The 12,659-nt window shown below is 33.6% G+C and overlaps 1 protein-coding gene across 1 annotated transcript in view; it reads right to left on the reverse strand.

The window, feature by feature from the left end:
- Positions 1-4,233: 4,233 nt before the first annotated feature.
- The window catches only part of LOC111046726, a 122,558-nt gene continuing 114,132 nt past the window's right edge, over positions 4,234-12,659 (reverse strand). The window contains exons 8-9 of the mRNA XM_039420948.1: positions 8,003-8,188; positions 4,234-4,536 (exon numbers count right to left, since the gene is read on the reverse strand). Coding sequence (XP_039276882.1) covers positions 8,085-8,188 — 104 coding nt within the window. The 3' untranslated portion in view covers positions 4,234-4,536; positions 8,003-8,084. The remainder of the gene's footprint in view (positions 4,537-8,002; positions 8,189-12,659) is intronic.

Below are 12,659 nucleotides of genomic sequence, written 5' to 3' on the forward strand. Positions count from 1 at the left end.
GCTTCTTCAGGTGCAATTTTGTGAAATTTCCATATTAATTTCATAGCACGCCCTAAATTTCTCCATTCGTTTCCAGTAGAGAGTATGATAGACACGTAGCAGTTTAGCGGATGGTATTAAGGGACACAGTCAACAACATATCTCGTTATTTGAAAATAATGGAAACTCCTCAGTCTCATTCTGAAACGAGTAGGTTTCATGACGCTGATCTGATCAATCTCATAAAAGCAGCTCGGCATTTCAATGTTTTCCTGACAGATCTGATTCCTGGTACTCTACAAGGGTGACTTTTCATAGGAAGTAGCTTATTCAATTCTGACATATTGTAATATGCCCCTTTACATACTCACACTCCCATATATGCGGAGTAGTGCATACTCTACACTGTATTACAATTAAATTCAAACACATTACAACAATAAGCCCCCACACACTGACACTCTGTTTAGGGTAACGTAGGGAATTACAATGTATTATTTGTTCTCAGCATGTTACAAACAATTCAACAGCAACGTATAGTAATATGCTAACTGAGAACATTCACTGTTGTGTCAGTCGGATGGCAGAACAGAATGAAAAGCGTCTCGTTGGCATATATTATTGGATACAAGGCTCTCCCAGTTACCGCTAGGGGCGGGAGGGAGCTCCAACTGTCAGCAGACAATCTTACCCCGAAACTTTGCAGCCTCCGAAGTCTCTCGATCATCCACACACCTTCACCCACCACGATGCAAATTCGCTGAAGGGCTTTTAACAAACCCCTTTAAAAACTGCTTAATATAATTTGATGAAATAGAACACACTACCACAAACAAAGAAAATACTTGACAATTCAAGTCACTACAAGTCCCTACAATGCTGGCGAATAATTGTTTCTGGGTAGCAAATAATTTTTGGATAGTAGCTCTCATCGAATTTCCATCTAGCTGATAACCCTGTTGTCAATATTTTCAGTGGCAGAAGTCTTCGGGGTGATTTACAGCATTTAATTGGAATTTTCGTTTAATAATAATTATACATTATTCAGCATTTGATAAATACAATTTCTAATTTACGTGTATTTCCATCTGTCCCTGCAATGCAGTAGATTACAAAATAGTCAAACAAAGAAGCCCCACAATATAACTCAGTATATAGACGGAAGGACTATACAATGCAACTCGATATTAAGCAAGACAGGGAAATAGTTTACATTACACTACAACACAATGCAGCATAATACAACACTACATGATACAAAGCAATAGAACAAAATGTAACAAAATATATGAAATATGTCAATGCAATCCTTGAATATCAAGATACATTAATTTGCAAAAGCACTCAAGAATAGCCTCTGAGCCTCTGAGGGCCGTATGCACCATTCATTTCTAATGTTAAACTTAGATTAGCCTACATGAAGCTATTGACGTATTTAATATAATGCGTTACATTCAAAGTTCAAACCATCAGCTCATCTACCTCCGTAATACAGTATAACAGACAAATTGAGTCAATATAGGCGTTTTACGTCAAAACTATGGCTGGCTTACCTACAAGTACAGGTGCTATTTGTATTTTGAAAAATTGAATTATTTGTGTTGAAATCAATAGTGATGATATCTCTTGATGTTTTGATAAGAAACGTGACTACTGCTTGGATTTGAGTGAATGAATTGTGGCAATCAGATAATAATAATAATCAGAGTATATAATTTGAATTAGTATTGAATTTGGCTAATTTGAACAAATAAACAAGCGCTTTTCACATGGTTCTCTAGAAACAATTCTTAGGGCCGTATGCACCACCACCACCATCACGGCTTAAACGGGGATTGATCAACTGTTGGTTTATAACTGGAATGTAACACACTGTAATGAACGGGACCTTAGCTACATGTAGACCTGGTTTGGCGTTAAGTGTAGAAGTAGCATATGGATTTGAGCCTTCCTCTATTTAAAATTCTTCTTAATAAAATAGATTCCGAAAGCGTGGTACTTCGTATCAATTTTCATGTAACGAGTCTCACGAGTTCTGTCCTTTTGTTCCATTTGAGTGAAATCCCTCATATCATTCCACCCATGGAATGCTCTCTATACTAAAGTAATTCGGATTCTATGATCTACTTTGAAAGCATATAAAGAAGGAGAATGTACTATAAATAATTTCACGCCTTGGAAAAAAACACACCCAGAAAGTTTAGAATGTGAATAACATTCTATACTATTTCCACACATAAAGAGAACAATTCGGCATTCTTTTTCATAATTTATAAGTACTATTCAGAGATTTCACGTAGACTGTAGTGACTAGTGAATAGACTACTTCTGCTGGAAGAGATTATATTTCAAATGTGTGATTGAAACGGAGGAGAAGGAGCAATGGAGAAACAGGATGGAAAATAGAGAACAAGAAGGAGAAATGAATGAGGAGAAGACGGTAGGGAAAGAAGAATAAAAAATACAATGAAGGGTCTCGAAATAGCGTGCGTAATATGAAATAGAATGAAAAAAGTACTGCAGAATGAATACAAAAGTCATATATGAAGTTCTGTGTAGAATCCATTACAGTATTGAATGTGTGCCTGAAAAGAAGGTATTGTTTCAAGTATTACTTGTGTGTGATACTTCAAGTGTAGTATTTCATATGGAGATGTGAGTGATGCTTCAAAGTATTCCATAGAGCAGGAATGTATCATATTGGAAGCAGAATACGCAGTTTTGCTCTTTTGATATGAAACAAAAGAATATGAATCTTGAAATAGTACACGTATGAGTTCCATTCAACCATACGCACCTTCATATAATATGTCTTTGAAAAAACGAAATAGCTTTCTTTTGCTTTGAATCTTACAATGATATGCTTGAAAAGAAGTATCTTACTAGAGGATTCAAAGTGAAATATATTTTTATTTTTAATAAAGCTTTACTATACTTCACTCTAAATACTCTTATCATAAAATCGCAATATTCATAGTTACTTACCACGTGCAGCCTACTTACAACGATCATTTAGCCCGCATCCCTCTTAGATTTTCTTTAAATCAATATCAAGTGTGTAGTTTTAATCAATTTGTTAGTTTGGAATTCAATTCTTGAAATTTATGATTTTCATCAAATATTATTCATTCGATTATCCTAGCTTTGAAAGCATCAAATAAGTTGATGCTATCATCCACAACTGCTATAATTGAAACGCTAGTAAGTGATATTTCCACTTGAAACGTTTTAAAAATATTATTCATTACTAGACAATAATTAATAATTATTCCAAGCATACAATGAAAGCTATATAATAAAACCAAGGTTTTCTGCTACTGCGAATATTGACCGAAGAGCTAAATAGCAGAAGGATACAGAAGAAATAGCAGAAGTCCTTTGTTCTTTTCATATAGACTTCATTGGATGTTTGAAATAATTATTATACAGCAATATTCCAGCAGTTGATCAACTACAATTTCCAATCAAATCTTCCATCTTCTAAATATTATTCACTTATTATATATATGTATGATATATCCACTTTATTATTAATATTTCATATTTTGGTAGCATCACGTATGATTTGACTACTATAGAATCCAACGTGTATTCTTAATGAAATTCATTTATCGAATATCAATAAAAAGGGATTGATATTGATTCAATAGTGTGAGAAATGAAGCATTAAACAATACGGTTCCTTTGACAACTTAGCATTAGCTTGACTTAACAACTTTTACTCATATCACTTCGAATTTTTCTCTATATAAGTACCAACCTTTTAAAACCGTACTTTCACGTTGCTTCAAGTTTTTTTTGTATTCTATTTCATAATTCATGAATTTTATCAAATAGAAAATATGAATATTCATTCACATTAGAATACAAATCCATACCTCTGTATCCCCGTAATCTATTGTATTAGCAAATCAATTGATATGATTTATCATGTTGTATGAATCATACGTGATACATGTTGTAGCATGATAATTAATATAATGAATGATCGAAATAGACTGATTCTTGATAAATACATCAAAATAGTAGGTAATTAAATAATATTGAAGTTAAATGGTATGAGTACTATCAGGTTTTGTTGATGATGTAGAAACAGAACTTCCACACCAGTAGGCCTACTCATAATTTTTGTTTTATTTGCACGCGCATCAAGACATTGAGATTGGGATCATTAACGAATACTAAATTGGATGATAATAGATAATTAAATACGAATAAAGACATAATATTCAGGGTTGGAAATTAAAACAACCATTTAAACACGACTTTTTAATAAAAATATACAAAAACATTTACAACAATATGATTTTATAGCTAAATTCAACAATCAATAAAATATCATAGTTTCCTTAAGATATTATATATTTAACACAGGACATCAACATTTTTCTCACAGCAATGTAAATAGTCCATATTTGTAAAATATTCTTTAAACAGCACTTTTGATATAGGTAAATCGAAACACATAATATTGAACCAAACTTTCACACATAAGCTTCTTCAAAACGATGACGTACATCCTTGTATTGATTCTAGACTTTATACGTTCATCATTACCTGAAACAGAAAAAAAAATTAATATTGAAACAGAAAAAAATTACTCTATCATAATATTCTTCAAAATTTAAAGAATATTATGATAGGATAATTTTTTTTAAAATCGCTCATTAATTTAGTAAATATCGGGGCACCGAGCTTCGCTCGTTATTTATTTATTGACTTTTGATAAACCGAACACAATTCTTTAAAATGATTGAGGAAGTACTAACAGGCACAGCCCAAAACTGTATTTTCTCGAGTTTTGATTCATACACTATAAATAGTCCAGAAAGTAGGTTATGTTCCATACACTTGAATTCAGGTTCAATTTTCTGTTCAAACATTTGAAAACAAAAAAAATATAATTTAGATTACAGTATATACAAACCAAATTGAATAACAAAATAACACTCACTAATCACTTGAATTGTTAAATAATGATCAACTTTGAAAATGATATACTCTAGTTTAGGAGGATTATCATGTCATGTCAACAAATCAGATTAAGAATTGTCTAGCTAGATATAATTTCTCGCTGATTGATTATGATTACACAGCTGGAAATAATTCTGTCTCTCTCTCTCTCCCACACAGGCACAAGCATCTTCTGTTATCGAGAGACGAAATTATCATCTGTTTTCCAAGGATGAATTATCCTTTTAATGTCGTTCAGCGAGTTTTCCAACGAATGAGACCTAGTGCAATATAATCTTTATATCATAAACCTACTATGTTCCAAATTTCGTGAGACTCGTTAGAGCAGTTTTCGAGATCCGTAAAACATAAATAACCAGTTATAAAAATAACCAGATAGATACAGAAATTGCTCGCTTAATATAATAGGATACTGACTCACTATTGTTATTAAATTACCACCTGATATTAAATATCAGATTATTTTTTTCAAAAATGTTAAATTATAATATAGGGAGCAATATTAATGGAGTAGGATATAATGGCGCCGTGTGATTGGTTGATGGCTGACCTATCAAGCTCACAGTCGGCCATTGGCCAAGGCAAGACACGCCCTCAGTAGGAGCATTCTAAATACAGTCATAAGACACAGTTTAATACCAGAAAAGGTTGATTCATTACGGCAAGGTAAACATCAAATGAAGTACTTTATTTTTATTTCTTCATAGACTGCAAATGATTTGTCAACGGTACGGAGTTGAAACAGTTATTTGTCTCATGACAATCAAGGATAGCAAAGTAATGTAATCTTGTCCTGATTTTATAACATCAATTTCACTTTGGATTTAGAGAATCAATTTACATATAACATTAATCACAATTTACTTGAATGATTCATTTGAAACATTCATCATTCACTGGAACACAATATATAAAAACATATTGATAGTCAATAACCACATTGTTTAATAGTTCACTCACAACACTTTTTGATAGTTATATCATATTATAGAAGCTACGATACTTGTTGAAGGGCATAATTTGAATATTCAATTAAAACTAAAACAATTAAAAAAAATAAAATCAGTAGAATTCATCTGTAACATTCATCATTTTTATTCTATGTAACAAAATGCAGAATAATATTGATATAATCAACCGCATTATAGAACTATCAGTTCAGTCAGAACACTGTATAATAGGCCTACTGTAGTTATTTTATCCAGTTATAGTAGCAGCTACTTTTATACAAACGGAATTATTTAAATATCGAATAGTTTGAATATTGAAATCAGAATAGTTCATCTGTAAAATACCTTATTATGATTCTCTTTAAGAAAATACAGATAAATATTGAATATCGGGGCACCGAGCTTCGCTCCTTATTTTTATTTATTGATAAACAGAACACAATTCTCTAAAATGATCGTGTTTATATTTTACAGCTGGCTATACGTCAGCTTATGAATTTCGGGGATGCGATATTTTGATTTTCCACAGAATCAATCGCTCACTTTATACTATCCACAGACGACGAAACTCTCAGCTGTTTCAGCCAAGGATGAATTATCCTTTTAATGTCGTTCAGCGAGTTTTCTCAAGGATGAGACCTAGTGCAATCGAATTTTTAAATCACAAACCTACTATGTTCCAAGTCTCGTGAAAATCGTTAGAGCCGTTTTCGAGATCCGTTGAACATAAATAAATATAACCAATTAATATAAATAAATATCAGTAACCAAATATAAAAATATATTCGGATATACAGGAATCGCTCGCTTAATATAAATATAATTAAATATAAATAGCCAAATAAAAGAATATATATTCAGATTTCAGTTATACAGAAATTGCTCGCTTTATATAATAGGATATCATCAACTATTAAATGTAGAACTAATAATTCAGGCACTACACTGTATAATACTGTAGCTATATCCAGCTACAGTAGCAGCTAATTTTATCAAAGAGGATTATTTGAATGTGAAATAATTAAAAAAATAAAATCAGAAGAGTTCATCTCTACATTCCTAGTTCTGATTCTCTGTACCAAAATTCAGAACAATATTAATATTATCAACTTTATTGTAGAACTAATAGTTCAGTGAACTCATACTGTAGCTATACCCAGTTATAGCAGCAGCTACTTATTCGAGGGGATTATCTACATATCCTGCTGCATTGCTGTGGGTTCGGTTGGGCCATAAATTTCGACGCTCATAGGATACCTGAGGCGAATCGCGCACAACTTAATGACGAAGTTGTGTTACGCCTCAAGACTCTCTCGGCAGAGCAGAGCCGAGCTGTGTTCTGTGTTTTGCCTCCTAGAGGAGTGCACATATAAAGTTGCAAGTATTTATATGAGACCTTGGATGGAGGATTTACACTAACCGTAAACGTTGCGTGAGGAGTTTGATAGTATACAGTATACTGAGATTCTTTGATAATAATTGGAATATAAAAATGAATGAATAATTTATTATCATAGATATATGATAGAAGGTTGATTGAATTCAAGATCGTGTGAAGCCCTAGATCATAGAGTAAAAACATCTAGTCCCTTCTTAGATTAGCTATGTAGGAGCTACCCATCGAATATAATAACTTTGTAGAGAATTCTAAACTAAATTTTCTTCAAATACCAAAATAATTTACTGGAAAATAGTAGGAAAAAATAGTGTATTGAAAATCAATAAATGAATTATTGAATAAGTCTGGATTATAGATGAATTTATTAAATGATATGATTGAATTTTATGTGAAAAGAGGATAGACGCACTTATCAATCTTAATAGTTGTGGAAAGAATTAGATGAGAAAGAAGGGATACTTCAATACCGGACGCAGAAATTGAGTTACGGGTAACAGTAATGAATGAGTATGTTATATTGTATTATTAATAATATCATCTATGAACAATAACTAATTAAAGAATTAAATTAATTCAATCAATTACAGACAAGTAAGTACTGGTGACCAGCTATTCAACCTCATTAGAGGTATTCAACCTATTCAACTATTCAGCTATTTAACCTCACTCTATTCTTGCTAGAATTTCAGATCCAACTTACTTCAAATAATGATAAGTTCCAGTATTCTCAGCGTATGCCAGCGTTGGAATAGAGATAGACCTGTTGTTGATTGTTGAGTGTTCTACCTGAGCAACCATAAGCAGAGTTGCACCATGAGAACACTAGACGCGTGTCTTGCAGTCATGGATCTCTCATGTCTCTGGATGGCTGCTGTGTTGTCTCCTTCTAAAAAAGAAAACAATAAAAACTCATATTTTTGTTTGTTTTTGTGATCAACTCCTATATACTTCGAACAATAACACAATAATTATTGATATGAATGTTAATAAATGAGTACTGTTATCATTTTATACTGGAATGCGTTCAATATTACCGTTTAGTATTGAAGACGAAGACAGTAAATTCTATCTTACACAATTTCATAGCAGAGCAGAATACTGAAAGAGAAAACTATCATCATGTTATTAGAAGGGGAGATTGACAGACGCTTTCAATAAAACCAGACAATTTTTAGGGGAATTTGGATTCATTAATTTGGTTGACAAACTCGAATAATGTTTATCCTGAAATTATATTTGTATAATATGACAGTATCTAAAGAAATTGATGTTGATTAATAATTCAAATAATAGCTTATACCGATTTATAGTACATAGTTCATGATACATTTATATGAATTCATTCATGTATTATTTCAGGGAAAACTCCGTTTGAAACTGATATGATACAAAAATTATTCTCTTTGTTGTATGCTCGTCTATTGAATTAAACTGCCGTAAAAAGATCATCTGATAGAGTACTACCAGAACTATCAACCGAATCCGACAGCAATAGGACTACGTTAATTTATGGCGGTTAAATATTGTAATCCAACCGGTCCTATATTATGTGATGTTTGCTTTGTGACACCTCCAGTTCCACAAACCCTTTACTGATAGGCGAAGATTCAAAATGTATCTAATGTAGGAGTCTGGCAGACATTACTTGCAGAATGAAAAATCTACAACAATTCTTGACTCAGCCAACTCTCTCCTGATTGGGCAAAATCTAACTCGAAATTCAGCCAGAAGATGGCAGCAGATGTTGGGCCAAATTTTCAACTGAGCTTACTCTCTATTTATTGGTTGTTGGCTTGTTATTTCAACAACCCTAAACTCATCCAATCCAATAAGTAGCGGCAATTGCTGGGTAAGAAGTTCGAATAGTAGGTTGTCGATTAACTTCAATATTAGAATTGATTGAGAGTCTACAATACCTTTGAAGAATTAAAGAAGCTTAAAGTCAAAAGTTAATTGTATCATGAGTTCCTATCAAGTAAGGAAATAGTTTGATTTCTCGTTAAAAGATATTTACGTGAATTTAACATTGAATTTTGTATTAATACTAAATTATTGCTGATCAAATTTATTTGCCTTTCCTACAGTTCCCAGACAACGTACTATGGTACATTATATCACTTCCACTGGTCTGAATGTACGGTAGTATTGTCATACTTTGTTCTCAGTTCCTTCTTTCTTCTAATTTCTCAATTTTATTCTCAATCTCCTCTTCTTCCACTTTTTTTTATCCATAACTTACGACGGTGATTTTCTTCAATTTTTACTGGACTGAATACCTTCATTCTCTCTCCTCCTTTAATATTTTCCTTCATATCTCATTCTTATCCTTGGGCTTTTCCGTCTTCCAACATCCCAAAGGTGCTCACAGGCTTTCCCGGATGCATTAAAGCTTTTCCTAATGCCTCTCAAAATGTATAACTGCATCCTTTTTCTCATAGGAATAAAAAGAGAATTCCTCCTTTTCAGTTAGCCGTCTCTTATCACTTCTCCACTCGAACTTCCTTTTCCTCCTTCTCTTTCACCTCCTACTACTCCTCCTCCTCCTCCTTCTACTCCAGCTCCTCATCCTCATCCTCCTTACTCTCAATACCTCAACCTCCTCCTCAATATTTGAGAAAAGTAGGTGAAGAGGAAAAGGAAGCTGGCCTATCATCCATCATTATTCTGGCCATATTCCATTTTCCACTCGTCTAGGTAATCTCTTCGCTTTACACCGCTATGCTTGTCTGTCTACTCGTCCGTTCAATCCGCACTTTTTTCAATTTTCCTTCTCCTTTTAATATTTTTCTTATTTTTCCCCTCTCCCCCTTTATTCTCGAATTTGTGCACTCAATTTCTACTTTTCCCTACCATCCCTTTTTTGTTATTTCTATTTATATTCATTTCCACTTCTTCTCTCATTATTCTCCTCTTCTCTCCACTTTTCACGTCCTTTCTTTGTTTCTATTCATCAAATCTCTTCCTTCGTTCATATTCGCTTTTTCAATAATCAATGCTATTATCTATTGCTCTAGATCAACTTTATTTTCATGCTCTACTTCTTACTTCAGTCAGTCATCATTAGTCAAATTTCCTTCTCTTTCACCTCTCTCTTATCATTCTTCCAACATCTTCCACTACTGGATACCTACTCGCTCTATCTCAACTTGGACTAGATCACCCACTACCAGCTCTTCCTCAATCTTCATCGTATTCACCATTAGGTGAATTATTCATCACCGTAACTTCACAGATCACAACATCTACATCTTATTGATGTGTTTAGTGAATTTTTTGAACTAGTGTTTTTTAAATAGTGAAGGGAGCCGAACTGTCAAGGCATACAGGATGCACTCGAATCAAGAGACTTTTTCATTTAGGTTAAGTTTTATCAGTTTCATCCCCATTTTCCTCGTCATGTGTCATTCTGAGGTCGGTTCACGATTGGTCTGCTGCTTCCATGATGCCTCTCACTGACACGTCAGCTCGCTCACCCTCAAGTAGGTATGATTATTTCAATAATAGTAATAATGACGCAGGTATGTTTCTAGCAAATAAGCTCCACTCTTCCAAAAAACTTTTCAAGGCTGCTCACCTTAACGTCCAATCCCTCAGCTGCCACATTGATGAACTCAGAGCAATCTTCCGTTTTCAGGACTTCAATATAATTGGAATTTCCGAATCATTTTTGAAGCCTAGTATTTCATCAAATTTTGTTGCATTACCTGGATATAATCTTTTCCGGAATGATAGATTAAATAAAGCTTGTGGGGGTGTAGCAATTTATGTTAAAGATGGTATCAAAACAAAAGTTTTAATCACATCTAAACAAGAGTATTGTTCCAGACCAGAGTTTATGCTACTTGAATTATCCTTATCTAGTACTGATAAATTACTCGTTGGTATCTGTTATCGCCCACCAAAATAAAGGTCATTTTACAGATTTCGAAAATGCCTTGCTTTCTCTTATGCCTTGTTATAGCCGTATACTAGTTATGGGGGATATGAACACTGACTTGAACATGACAAATCGTAACTCTGACTACTTTCAACTGACTACTATTTTCCAATGCCTAACATGACTATTTTACCTCTCGATCCAACTCATCATACTAATGTATCTGACACACTCATTGACCTTCTCATTGTTAGTGATCCTAACGAGGTTGTTCAAGCAGGCCAAATCCAGTCCCAGCTATTTCTGGACATGATTTGATCTACTGTGTACTTTCCCATAAGATACCTAAGCCAGAACAGAAAATTATCACTTATAGAGACTTCAAAAACTTTGATGAAGCCGCCTTCCTGACTGATGTGGCTCAGACTCCATGGCATCAAATTGAAGCGTTACCCTCAGTTGATGACATGGTCAAGACTTTCGAGAATTGGACTTTGACTTTGTATGACAAACATGCACCTTATGTGACAAGGAGGATAATAGAAAACGACGAGTACCGTGGATGACTGAAGACATACTTAAGATGATGGGACGTAGAGACAAAGCACATAGAAAATTAGAAATAGAGTTAAACAGGAATTACGGAACTCAAAGATTAGGTACTTGAATTCGTTTATGACAAACAATAGACAAGACTCTAAATCACTTTGGCAGGGGATAAAAGAATTCGGGCTTGGCAAACAGAAACCGAATCCACAAATAGACTTACCATTGAACAATATAAATGACCATTTCGTTTCACACTCTAACCAACGCGACGAAGTTGTCATTGCTAATCATATCGATGATCTTGAAGAGCAGGTTACAAACTTAGATTTACCAATTAATGATCAATTTCATTTCCATCCAATCTCAGAAGAAGACACTTTCAGAGCAATTCAACGTATTCATAGTAATGCTACGGGTGTAGACAAAATTCCTATTAAATTTATCAAGAAGATGTTATTTGCTGTTTTACCAACCATTACATACATTATCAACAAGTCACTTGAAGAAGGCATTTTCCCTGAAAACTGGAAGTTTGCTCTGGTTCGCCCTCTAAATAAAGTTCCATCACCCAATAAAGTTGAGGATTTTAGACCAATCAGTATTTTACCTGCATTGTCCAAAGTGCTAGAAAGACTCATTCATGCTCAAGTTGTAAAATTTCTAGACAACAATAGTAAGCTTCATAACTTTCAATCGGGCTTTAGAAAATTCCATTCAACTGAAACAGCTCTGCTCCGTGTCACTGATGATATAAGGTCAGCTATGGACCAAAGAAAATGTACCATCCTCACCCTATTTGATTTTTCTAAAGCATTTGATACTGTTGATCATACAGTCCTTCTGAATAAGTTGGCTATTCTTGGTTTCAGTCACAACTCGTTAGTTTGGTTTAAATCCTATCTATTAGGTAGGAAACAATGTGTATCTGTCG

Source organism: Nilaparvata lugens, chromosome 2 (genome assembly GCF_014356525.2).
Source record: "Nilaparvata lugens isolate BPH chromosome 2, ASM1435652v1, whole genome shotgun sequence".
Classification (NCBI taxonomy): Eukaryota; Metazoa; Arthropoda; class Insecta; order Hemiptera; family Delphacidae; genus Nilaparvata; species Nilaparvata lugens.